The 11,343-nt window shown below is 48.7% G+C and overlaps 3 protein-coding genes across 3 annotated transcripts; all 3 read right to left on the bottom strand.

The window, feature by feature from the left end:
• Window positions 1-435: 435 nt before the first annotated feature.
• Window positions 436-2,125, bottom strand: F4812DRAFT_200396 (uncharacterized protein). The gene is made up of 4 exons (XM_047930221.1): window positions 1,783-2,125; window positions 1,587-1,688; window positions 1,130-1,509; window positions 436-1,042 (listed from the first exon to the last, which is right to left on the bottom strand). Exons 1-4 carry the CDS (start codon window positions 1,921-1,923, stop codon window positions 679-681), a joined length of 987 nt encoding a protein of 328 aa, XP_047794270.1. The 5' UTR covers window positions 1,924-2,125; the 3' UTR covers window positions 436-678.
• A 1,029-nt stretch (window positions 2,126-3,154) lies between these two features.
• F4812DRAFT_449763 (ATP-dependent metallopeptidase Hfl) lies at window positions 3,155-5,324 on the bottom strand (the record flags this gene model as incomplete). Its single annotated transcript, XM_047936009.1, has 2 exons — window positions 3,155-3,637; window positions 3,705-5,324. The coding sequence occupies 2 exons, from the start codon at window positions 5,322-5,324 to the stop codon at window positions 3,155-3,157; spliced, it is 2,103 nt and encodes a 700-aa protein (XP_047794271.1).
• Window positions 5,325-6,483: 1,159 nt separating this feature from the next.
• On the bottom strand, window positions 6,484-10,388 carry F4812DRAFT_200421 (glycerophosphodiester phosphodiesterase GDE1). The gene has a single exon (XM_047930222.1). It carries the CDS (start codon window positions 10,045-10,047, stop codon window positions 6,943-6,945), a length of 3,105 nt encoding a protein of 1,034 aa, XP_047794272.1. The 5' UTR covers window positions 10,048-10,388; the 3' UTR covers window positions 6,484-6,942.
• Window positions 10,389-11,343: the final 955 nt, after the last annotated feature.

Consider the following 11,343-nt stretch of genomic DNA (forward strand, 5'->3'; position numbering starts at 1 on the left):
TAACAAATAGACGAACTTATTGGTGGGGAGTATGTACGTTTTCTCGAATATCCCTCAACGCGAAGCTTGCCAAACAATTTATGTTACAATAGTTAAATCCGAAATAATCAATTTAAATGTGAATTATACGGCTCGACTTAGGAATCTATTTTCCCCATTTTTTCTATATGTTTTAATCGTAAAGTCAAGTTGATGCGTTTTGGTGAGGTTTTCAGCGAAGTCTGCGCACAAGAATGATAGATCACTGTAAGCTTGACTAATTTGTTTATCCGCAGCCTGCGTTGTTCATTGATGCGACTCTGCCTGGATATAAAGCCTACGCCACAAGAGCTAGATCTTACTCATCTTCCCGCCCAGTCGGCATACCGAGTACCTAGTGGATAAATTAATTGCTGCAATATTGCGTTAGGCTGGGGCTGACACTACTGCCACCGCTGTATCGCGTAAGACCAGCAGCAATAAATATGGAGGTCGCCGACCACGATATCCGATTTAGCCTCGGGGTTTAGGTGGTGTGGTAGGTAGTTAACTCGTTAGGGGCTCCAGTTGTTATGTTGATCTACCAGTATACAAACCTAACTGGAAGATCAGAGGGGCGACAACATGGGGTGAACAAGTCCCCAAGCCCAAGCTGGGAAGAATCAATTCCAAACTCTACTGGTGATGCAGTTACTGGTACTACCTAGCCACTATCATTGGGCCATTCGACAATGTGGCCCCTGAGTGATGTTTGATAATAGCCACTTGGCTTCCTTCCAAGCTGGTATCTCCCTCAAGTCGCGATAGCCTTTCCATGCCCAATGACTCCTGCTGCTCGCCGGATCCTCTCTGGCGCCGCTGGTCTAATATAGCTTCGTTCGCATGCCGTAAAAGCGGGCGCAGCGCGACAAACGAGCTCGCCAGGATCGCCAGAAAAATCTCGACGTGAGACCACAGTATCACCAAGAGGTTGTTCTCGACCTCGCGGAACCTTCCCAGCAATTCTTGGCGGTCGCTGGCGTTTAGTATGTACTTGCATCGGACGACCGTAGCAATGCTGCTTCTGCACCGCTGGTAAGAGGACTATTATCTAGAGCAAGTGAAGAAACTGCCAATTTGTATAAAAAAAGGAGAAAAAAAAAGAACTTACAAAAAACCTATTCCAAGTATAATTATAACCGAGATTTTGAGACGATTGCTCATCTGGACATTATACAGCATTGCGATCGGCAGGAACGAATAAAGCCAATTGGACGCGACGTCGACCACGGAGAGCGCGATGCCCGTCCTCCTGACGGTCTCCCACTGGAAGCAGGACCCGTTGCCGACGCCCCAGTTCAGCGACATCGGGCGGCACTGGAAGGCCAGCAAGAAGAAGGACATGAGCACGACGACCAGGACGACGGTCATCGAGACGACTAGGATACGCCGGATGGACCTCCGGATATCGATTCGAAACAGGACCAGGGCGACGCCGGTCTTGAATAGCGCCGTCGCGAGCACGTAGCAGAGCTGGCCGGCGAAGAAAGACTAGGCGGACGAAGTTAGGAATTCCCTCTCGAGTTGACGACGGGCTACGGGTTGCGGGACAGGATGGGACAACATACCTGAAAAGCCTTCTGCGAATCATGCCATGGCTCAGCTGCAGCAACGCCGTATCCGTAATGCAAGGCGGCGAAGGTAAATGCGGAAAAGAAAATATACCCGAGCTTAACAGACAATCCGTGATATTAGTAAAAGGGGGTGGTGGTGGTGGTGGTGAATTGGGAGATATGTATGGCATCTACGTTAGGGGGCGCATACAAACAAGAAGCAGAGGACCGCATCGTCGTATCCGAAGAAGCGCTGGACTCTGAGCCGGACCCAGGAGCGAAGCCCGAGGGCTGCGCTGTCGATTACCAGGGCCGCGATCACGAGCCCGAATAGGTCGTCAGCGGCTGCCATGGCGTCGGCGCCTTGCTGTCGACTTATGTATCGTGTCGAAACAAGTAGGTAGGTAGGTAGGTAGGTATTGTATGTATTAATAGTACTAGATAGGGTAGACAAGCGACGGATTCTGTCAACTATTACATGAGTATGTCATGTCATTAGGCTAGATATATTAAAGCGCAGCCAAGAAGCGGAACTGGGCTTCCGGCGAGAGTAGGCCTCCTACACTCTAGTTTTCTTGACATCTCTAAAATCGTCACTGCCCCAAATTCTTACTCAGATTAGTAGGCTATAGGTAGGTAGACATACCGGGGGGTATACATTTCTTACTAACCATACAGGATGCATAGATATCTCTACCTAAGGTACCTACTCTATAAAAAATCGGTTGCAGCGCTTACATGACTCATTGGAATGAAACTCTAGACGTCAAGTTACGTTGGGGGGCGGTGGGGAAGGGGGCTGAAGCTTGACGTGACATTCTTCGGTGTGGTTGGTGACAGGTAACCTATAAGCGCACAAAAAGACATCTCGTCTTTGACTTTATATAAAACAAGGCTATTCAGTCCATCCTATAGGTAAGTTAGGTAGTAACATAACGAAGCACCCCAGCAAGCAAGCAAGATTCACGATACCCTTCTAATAAACATAAGGTGGGATTTTTCTACCAAGCTTCTCTCTTCCACCGAGACAAGCAGCAAGCAAATACCGAGCTTTTTATACCTAAATCCTCCTTTTCCAAAGTTACACTTATTTTACACGGTGTGCCTCATGTTTCTTTTTCTCATCAAGCGACATGACGTACGCCTACACCAAAAGAAAAAAAAAACGAGATAGGTATAGGTCTGTCTGCCTATTTGTCTCTATCTGTCAATGACCCTTTTTTGATTATAAAAAAAACAACGTTAGGTAACAGTAATGCATACTATACCCAACAGGGTACGCTAATACAGACGTCCGGCGGCCTTCGCGGGCCTCCATCATCTTACTTTCTAGTAGGCCATAGGCTATAGTCAATGCTTCTAGTACGGTTCTCTCTCCCCCTTTATCTTCCCCCCGCGCTTGCTATATCAAGTGCGCTGTACATAGAAAGTGCTTATATGGCAAGGCCGCCCAACACAATCAGGAATGTCTCGCGCTCGTCACTATGCCTAGTAATAGCCGGCCGCGTGCCTCTATCTCATCTTCAACGGAAGCCGGGTATCGAGATATAATATACTTAGATAAGCTACTAAGAGCAACTAGATTAGCTATCCTGTTTCTCGTTCGGACCACCGGCAGGAAGACTTTTCGGGGCGAGTCCGTTCGGCGCCGGCGGAACCGGCGGCGGAGGTGGTCCGCTGTCACCCCTTCCCGGAGCAGGGGGGCCCAGTTCGCCCGGCGCTGGAGGCAAAGCAGATGACGGGATAGCCATGGGACCCTTTGGAACAGCAATGCGGTTGGTCAACCGCTCACCACGGATGACTTTCTCAACCTCCTCTTTGCTTAGCGTTTCGTACTCGACTAACGCCTTAGCCAGTAGGTCAAGTTCCTTGCGATGGGTTATTAGGAGTTTCCGAGCTCGCTCGTAGGCTTCATTCAGTGTACGCTGAACTTCAGACTCAACTTGGGCTCTGGTTTCGCTGCTCAGAGTTTCGTATCGGCTTCCGTACTCCATGTTTCCGAGCTTAGAAGACATGCCCAAGCTTGCGACCATGTCGAAAGCGACAGCTGTTGCTGCTTGAAGATCCTGTATTGATGTAATTAGTACAAATCCATACTCGAAACCAAAAGAAAGCGAAGGGATCCATCCTTACCGATGATGCGCCACTGGTAACCTGGTTAACTCCGTAAACAATCTCTTCAGCAAGTTTGCCTCCCAGGGCAATATCAATCCGGGCTAGGTAATTGCTAATAGTGTAGGAATACTTATCCATCTCCGGAAGAAAGGCTGTGTGTCCGAGCGTTCGAGCACGAGGGAGAACGGTGACCTTGTACAAGCTCGTAGCGGAACCCTTGGTCAGTAGGTTGACAAGCGCGTGGCCGGCCTCGTGATAAGCTGTCATTTCCTTCTCTTCGGCACTGATAACCATAGTCCTTCGCTCGGCACCCATAATAACTCTATCCTTCGCCCAATCGAAATCTTCCTTGCGGACCCAAGGGGCTTTGACCTTGCTCGCGTGAACAGCAGCTTGATTGACAATGTTTTCGAGTTCGGCGCCAGAGAGTCCAGAAGTACCTTGGGCAATAGCCTGGAGATCAACGTCCGCAGCAGCCTTGATCTTCTTGGCGTGGTGCTGAAGGATGGCAAGACGACCGCGAACATCGGGTAGGTCAACAACAACGTGGCGATCAAAACGACCTGGTCGAGTAAGAGCCTTGTCGAGTGATTCAGGGAAGTTGGTGGCTCCGATGATGATAACGCCGGTGCTCTGATCGAATCCGTCGAGTTCAGTAAGGAGCTGGTTCAGGGTCTGCTTCACATATGCCGCGTCGCGCGCATTGCGGCGACCTCCTATGGCATCGAGTTCGTCGATGAAGACGATAGCAGGCGATTTAGACTTAGCAGCCGCGAAAAGGTCTCGAACCCTCTTCGCGCCTACGCCAACGTAAACTTCGTCGAATTCACTACCTGACATGTAGAAGAACGGGACACCAGCCTCGCCAGCAACTGCCCTTGCAAGAAGAGTCTTTCCGGTACCAGGAGGGCCAACCAGCAGAATACCTTTGGGAAGCTTACCACCTAGCTGGGAAAACTTTTCGGGGTTGCGCAGAAATTCGACCATCTCTTGCAGTTCTTCCTTGGCTTCGTCAGCACCGTGGACGTCTGAGAATCGAGTTTTCTGGACTTCCGCCTTGACTTCGCTATCGACTCGGCCTGAAGGTCGTTTCAGAATGCTCAATACATCGATAAGCATGGTTACAACGACTAGACTAAGGTAGGTGAAGAGACAAAACCACAGGAGGAATTTAACCCAGCGAAAGACACTGCCACCGAGAGTCTCGTCGACGACAACATGAATAGGACCGTCTTTACCACTAGTAGCTTGGCCACCCTTGGAGACAGCCAAGTTACCACCGCGAGATCGAGCAGCAAGAGCCTGAGAGACAGCTTGGACTTGGGTAGGAGTCAGATTTCCCGGTAAGTTCTTAACAGTTTGATTCACATCCTCATCTGGAATTCCTTGACCAACGTTCGGAGTTAGCATGTTCAACGCCTTATGATAAGCCTCGGTTGCTGCAGCATTCGTTGCGAAGCGTCCAGACTGGTATCTCTCAACGATAATAGCGGGCATATTAGCTTTCAATAAGGCCTGATAGAATGCATTCTGGGCAGTAGGACTGGTCGGGTTCTTATTGGCAGCTTCTTCCATGTGGGCAAGCAGGTTCCTAGGCAATCCAGAAGTTTGAAATGATCTACGCTGGGGTAGATTCATCTTCGTAACCTGGTTCGAGAACATACGTGGAGTAGCAGCCGTTGACATAGAGCGGAGCGATAGATACTGCGGGTATAGGCGATGTACCACCGGATTCGCCGCAATGAGTGCGGTACGCTGCATACTCGAAATGGAGGAGCGGATATCGAACGGAGCGGGAATATTCTTTACAGAGGTGGTAGGCATGAGACGGGCATCGAGTTTGGCATCTCGAAGAAACTCGGGAAGTTCAAACTTGGGATTAACCGAAGAGGGATTTGGTTGGGCATGGGCATGCGCCTGTTGAAGATCTGATTCGACTTTTCGGGCTCGGGGTGATTTCAGATTCGAAGGCGGCAACGCTGGGGCTCGGAATGATACCGTCAATGTGTTCAATATTGATGGCCATAGTTCCGTAGTCGCCGCCGCGATGCTCGGCAGAGCTGACGTTTGAAACGCCATGGCGACTCGGCTCAAGTTCGCGCTTGGTCAGTCAGTGTAGGAAGGATAATAGTTGCTCGCATTGACGGTGTTGAAGGATAGTTTGATGGATGTTAATATGCGCAAAGAGTGGCGGCGAAACCAAGAATTAGATAGAAATAGAAAGGCCGCCACTGATTTCTCAACGTAAAATTTGCCTGATTGAATAGAAATAAATCTAAGGAAAGGGGAGAGCGATCAGCTTCTGATTGGTGACTGAAGAGGAGGCCGCATTCTCCTCGAACGGGAATTGCAATGCCTTGAAGTTGCAGTCACTAGAATTAGAAGTTGAAGGAAAAATGCGGCGAATCTCAGATTTGGTCTACGTTGGTGATGTGATCCCCCCGGGCAGGTGGCAGGTGGCAGGTTGCTGGGCTGTTCTTACCAAATCAGCCGGTCTTCGGCGAAAGTTTAGAACCGGATGTGCTTAAGCACATATTTTAGTTCAACAATTTGCTCAGTTACGGGTAGAAGACTATTGTTATCCCTTATCGCCGTTATCTGCAGTAGGTAACCCTTCCAGTTACGTACGGTTCTTAGAATGTCGTCACAGTGGGATCACCCACGTGGATACAACGGCGTCCCATTCTAGAATTTATTTAGCTTCAAAGATAGTGGGTATACCATTCGTGCACAATACCTGTAAGCACCTAACATACGATTTCTAGGTACTACTTAGTGGATGTGACACTAGTATAGGTATTAGGTCAACCGTCAGGGTAGATTAGTGCCTCTACCTCTACCTCTACTAATAAGAGCCCATCCTATACTTACTTACCTTTTAGCCTCAACACACTACAAGATATAGTATAGTAATATCCAGGTCAACACAAAACAAACAAGTCATCACCAAACTGCCTGCAAAGATAGTCTTAATTTAATATCTTAACATATATCTCTACCTTAGGTACTCATTATCAAGTCTAACAAGTCTAGCAAGGTCTAATAGGTCTAACAACCTACCCGATCGATATATGCAATGTTCAGTCTTGATCAATCACCCTTCGTCAATCCCCGACGAATCGCAAGGACATTGTCCACGATCACCGCATCGATGCCTTCTTTGACTTGTCGCTACAATAGTAAAATAATCGTTAGCATCTAGCTCACTTACTTTTTTATATGGAGGTGTATTAACCAATTCCTCATGATGAGAATTTCATATATAAAAAAGGAGAAGGAGAAGAAGAAAAGAAAAAAAGAAGAAAAAACTTGCCTGGACCAAAGTAGGATCATTATTCTGAACCCCGTAGCTGACGCAGATCAACCCGGTTTGCTTCACCACCTTGACCAGCCGGGGGCTGTTGACGAACACCTCGGCGTTGCTCACGATGCCCAGCAGGTTCCAGCGGCTCGCGAACCGGATCGCCTCCTGGAGGCTGCTGGCCCGGATGTCGCTCACCTCCTCGCTGCCCGCGTCCGTCAAGAATAGAATCGGGATGCTCGGCTGCTTGAAGCTCAGGCACAGGCATATGTCCGGGTTGAAGCTGCTGAAGATGATGTGCCGGTTCCGCGTCAGGTCGTACACCTTGTTCAGGACCGTGTCGCAGAACGAGTTCAGCTCGATCGCGTACGTGTCCATGTCCTCCTTCTCGCTCTCCAGCAGCATCGGGTACTTCATCTCGATGTTGAACCCCACGTTTTCCGGTATCTTTTTGAAGAGCTCCTCGAGCGTGGCAAACGGTGCTTGGACGAAATTGCCTCGGGTATTCGCTTTGTAGCCCTTCTTCTTGAAATTGAGCGTGTATTTCATGCGCTCGTCGAGGTTGTTCTTCACGCCCTTGGCCAGGTCCACGGAAAGAGATCTTTGCCTGGTTCCGGGATCTTTTGCACCGTTGCCATTGGTATTGTCCCCATTCTTATCGGGCGATTCTTTTCCAGATCGCGGCTGTGACTCGTTATTGATATGAAGGAATTGCTCCAGGGTTAGCGTATGAACCGGTGCATCTATACCTGTCTCGCTCACTAAGAAATCGTGATAGATGACAGGCACATGATCTTTAGTGAGCTGGACATCGAATTCAACATAATGAGCTCCCAAGTTGGCCGCGGCAATGAATGATGAGACGGTATTTTCACCTAACTGGAGGGATTTATTCTCAAGGAAATTCTTGCCAAGTCCACGATGCCCGAAGACCATAGTAGAAGACAGTTTCTTCCAATACGTCTGGTGCGAGTTGATTTCCATGTTTGGATGTGAGAATGGCGTAATGATGAGGAAGTTAAAGTTGACGGCCCCGATAACTTCTAGATTTGCTCCCAAGATCGGTACGCACACATCGCCCTGGAGGTTCATTCGTTTCGTCCCAAGTGACGGGCGGACTGATGATAGTAATGCTACCGCGCGGCCAATCTTGTTCTTCTCATTACCGGAATAGGTAGGCACTATATCGAAGAGCAGCCTAACGTTTGAGGCATCTGAAGTAGTAAACAAGATCGGTTCAGTAGATATGTTTTCATGGACCGGTAGATCGACGATAGTTGGTTCCCCCTGAGCCCCGTGTGCTGAAACTACGATGGATAGGGCCGTATCCAGTTGGTTCGTATGTGCTGCTGCCAAAGGGACCCGATCGAGCTTAACAGCCTCGATATTTCTACGCATATCCATAGATCCTAAGCTCACCATCACAAGGCTGCTATCTTTCAGATAACGATGACCGAAAGATTTAATAGGCTCCGTGATCCGGGTGCTCCCATCTGATTTTCGGTCTTCCAGAGACGAAGTTTCTGGAGGGGAGGACGAGACCGGAGGCTGCGCTTGAGTTTCCTCCGCGCTTTTCGGGGATGGTGAGCTAGTTTCATGTTCCGCGAGTAGATTCGCAATATTCAGATGTCCTCGTAAAGCTGCGTGCTCCTTGGCGGTCCACCCAAACGAGTCTGTTTTCCCAACATCCGCTCCGGCTTCCACTAGCAATTGCGCTACGGGAAGATGGCCATCCACGGCTGATATGTGTAGAGGAGTCCATGCGAACGACTTCTCTGCCAACTCCAACTTCACCTTCTGCTCGGGCGAACCCTCAATTAGGATCTTGGCGCACTCAACATGTCCAAATCTAGCAGCAATATGCAACGCGGTCTCCCCTGTTTCGTCCTGCCAGTTGATATCTATGCCGGCCTCCACAAGCAATCGTACGATGTATACGAAGTTTGCTTTCGTGGCCAGTGCCAGCACAGCGCTCGATTGGGACACGGATTTCCTGGCAGCTCCCTCTGAATGGGTCGGACCCTGCCAACTCTCTCCCTGCAAAAGGCACTTTGTAGTCAATGGATGACCCCCTATAACTGCAAGGTGGAGCGGCGCATTTCCTTCTTTATCTTGCCACTGGGGAGCATCAATTCCATCTTCAACGTTGAACTGTCCCCATTCCTGCATTTTCGCCATGACAACCTGGCAGAGTACGACGATACCAAATTGCGCCGCATAATGCAGAGGTATACGTTCTAGCGAGTCCTTAGCTATCAACGCACGGCGCTGCTCCCCTTGGAGGGAATCAAGAAGATAGCACAAAAGCTGTACTGTCTCGTCGTCTTTGCTCAATAATTGCGTCTCGCTGCCGTTTGCTGGTCGTACCGTCGTGGAACCGTTAGTCTGGGGTGGCGCAACATAGTGGCTATGAAAGTGAGACTTTATCGGAAGCGAGACGGCGTTAGGTTCTAGATCGCTAACTTGTGATGATTTACTCCGACCGATGTGGATAACTAGGCGGTGGACGCAGTTCCGCTCATTTATGTCCCCTGGCTCGTCTAGCGTCTTGGTTTTCCCCAGAAGATAGGCAAGGCAAGCCTTCGACCGGGCGGAAATGGAACGCTGCAGGAGATTAAGTACTATTTCCTGAGAAGCCTGCTCGGATACCACCAGCTTTTCGCTTGCCAAGCTACTTTGCAACGTCGCGACATCGTCCTTGCGAATCGCGGCGTCTAACTGGTCCAAAACAGGCTGCGCAACATTTAACATGGCCTTCGTGGTCACTCTTCCGAGCGAACGCACCGAGCGCGTAGACTTATCCGACTTAGCATCGTCGAAGTTCTGCGCATCTCCAAGCGCGGAGAGCCACTTGTTAATTTCATTGATTAGTCGTACAACCGTGGTATCCTTGGCGAACGGTTTAGGGTCGACCTTGGTCGTGATGTATCGCTGCTGGGTGGTCGTGTTCGGTACTTTTTTATCGAGCTTTTTTGTAATCTTAACAAAGCCTCTGCGATTTATTTCGCCAAACCACTGTAAATTGCGGAGCTGGTTTCGAAGCTCGAGCAAAGCTCCCATAAGCTCCTCACTTTCCTGTTCGTCCAACTCCGCGACGACGCCCGGGCTTCTACCGTACCTATCCTCGAGAAGCTTGATACGACGATGGGCCTCGGCGAACTTCTTGTTGTAGAAGGTGTCGACATCTTCGAGGTTACGGTCCAGAGCGAAGAAAAACTCTGTGCATATCAGGTTAGGGGGTTGCAAAGGGTTTCGACGTAGTGTCGAGAAGTTAGCCCACCTGCTAGATCTACATCCTCTCCCGCATTTGCGGCGTTCGTAGCCGCCTTAATCAACTTTTTCAATCCCTTGTAATCGATATACGAAGATGACCACTCGGGGACTTCGTTACGAGGTAAACTATAAAAAGGTGTCAGCGCTTATCCGCGGAATTTAGGGCAGGGCCGTAATATATGCTAGTGAGCCTTACTTTCTTCCGAACTTCATCTTGCGCCTGTCTTTCCCCAGTGGGTAGATGGGCGTATGGCGTATGGAGTATAGCGTATGGCCTTACAATAAAGAAGAAAGGCTGATCCGGCAGAATAGAGGTAAGAAATTTGCGAGTTAAATAGAAGTAGAAGTAAACTCTGGTCAAGTAGCGAAAATGACTATGATTAACTCGATGGAGTGACTGATGTCGAATAAAAAGTAATCCATTAGCTTTGAAGTTATTTTCGTGACCATCAATCGTCCCCAGAGAAGTAAGTGTACCTGACTTACATCAACTTAGCGCTCTAAACTGGACGAATTTAGGTATAATATTGTTAACAGCTGTAGAGAAGAAAAAGAAAATAGCTGCTAAGCAAACAATATGATTTTAAGCCAAAAGTACCAAAGGTAGTACCTAGGAGGTAGGTATGTTATAGGTACTTTAGATAGCAACGGTCGCTCGGGTTACTCGAGATCATACGAACGATGTTACGTGGCTCGGTAGATATTATGAATAGCCTGTTGACTGAACTTCTTGCTGTCGAAGGCCAATGTTTAGGTCCATTGACGTTTACTAGGTTTTTTTTTTATTTTTTAGTGTTGTCAAAGTCGAAAATGATACTTCCCTCGAGGGTGGCAAACGTAAGAAGAAAAAAAAAAACTAAGATCTAAGCCAGGTAACAACAGTTACCTTATATAGTACCTCTTAGTATAAAGGGGTAAAAAAAGGTAAGGACCAATGCTACTTAATAGACTTTTTCTTTTTTTTACACCGCAAAACGTCCCGGCGTCGACGTGTATTGCAGTAGGAGGTACCTGTTTATGGTAGAGTCTGGGAAGAAGCTTGGAAACACATGCGAGAAGTGAACCATGACCATACCTCTATGT

This window comes from Daldinia caldariorum (assembly GCF_022478825.1).
Source record: "Daldinia caldariorum strain CBS 122874 unplaced genomic scaffold F4812scaffold_2, whole genome shotgun sequence".
NCBI lineage: Eukaryota > Fungi > Ascomycota > Sordariomycetes > Xylariales > Hypoxylaceae > Daldinia > Daldinia caldariorum.

What these genes read in the sequence shown, in the direction of transcription:
- F4812DRAFT_200421 (XM_047930222.1), bottom strand. Translation starts at nt 10,047, where the DNA reads ATGGGAGCTTTGCTCGAGCTTCGAAACCAGCTCCGCAATTTACAGTGG.
- F4812DRAFT_200396 (XM_047930221.1), bottom strand. Translation starts at nt 1,923, where the DNA reads ATGGCAGCCGCTGACGACCTATTCGGGCTCGTGATCGCGGCCCTGGTA. An exon ending in CGGTCCTCTGCTTCTTGTTT is followed by an intron (nt 1,689 to 1,782) that starts GTATGCGCCCCC and finishes TTGTCTGTTAAG; the next exon opens with CTCGGGTATATTTTCTTTTC. An exon ending in ATACTTGGAATAGGTTTTTT is followed by an intron (nt 1,043 to 1,129) that starts GTAAGTTCTTTT and finishes CCAGCGGTGCAG; the next exon opens with AAGCAGCATTGCTACGGTCG.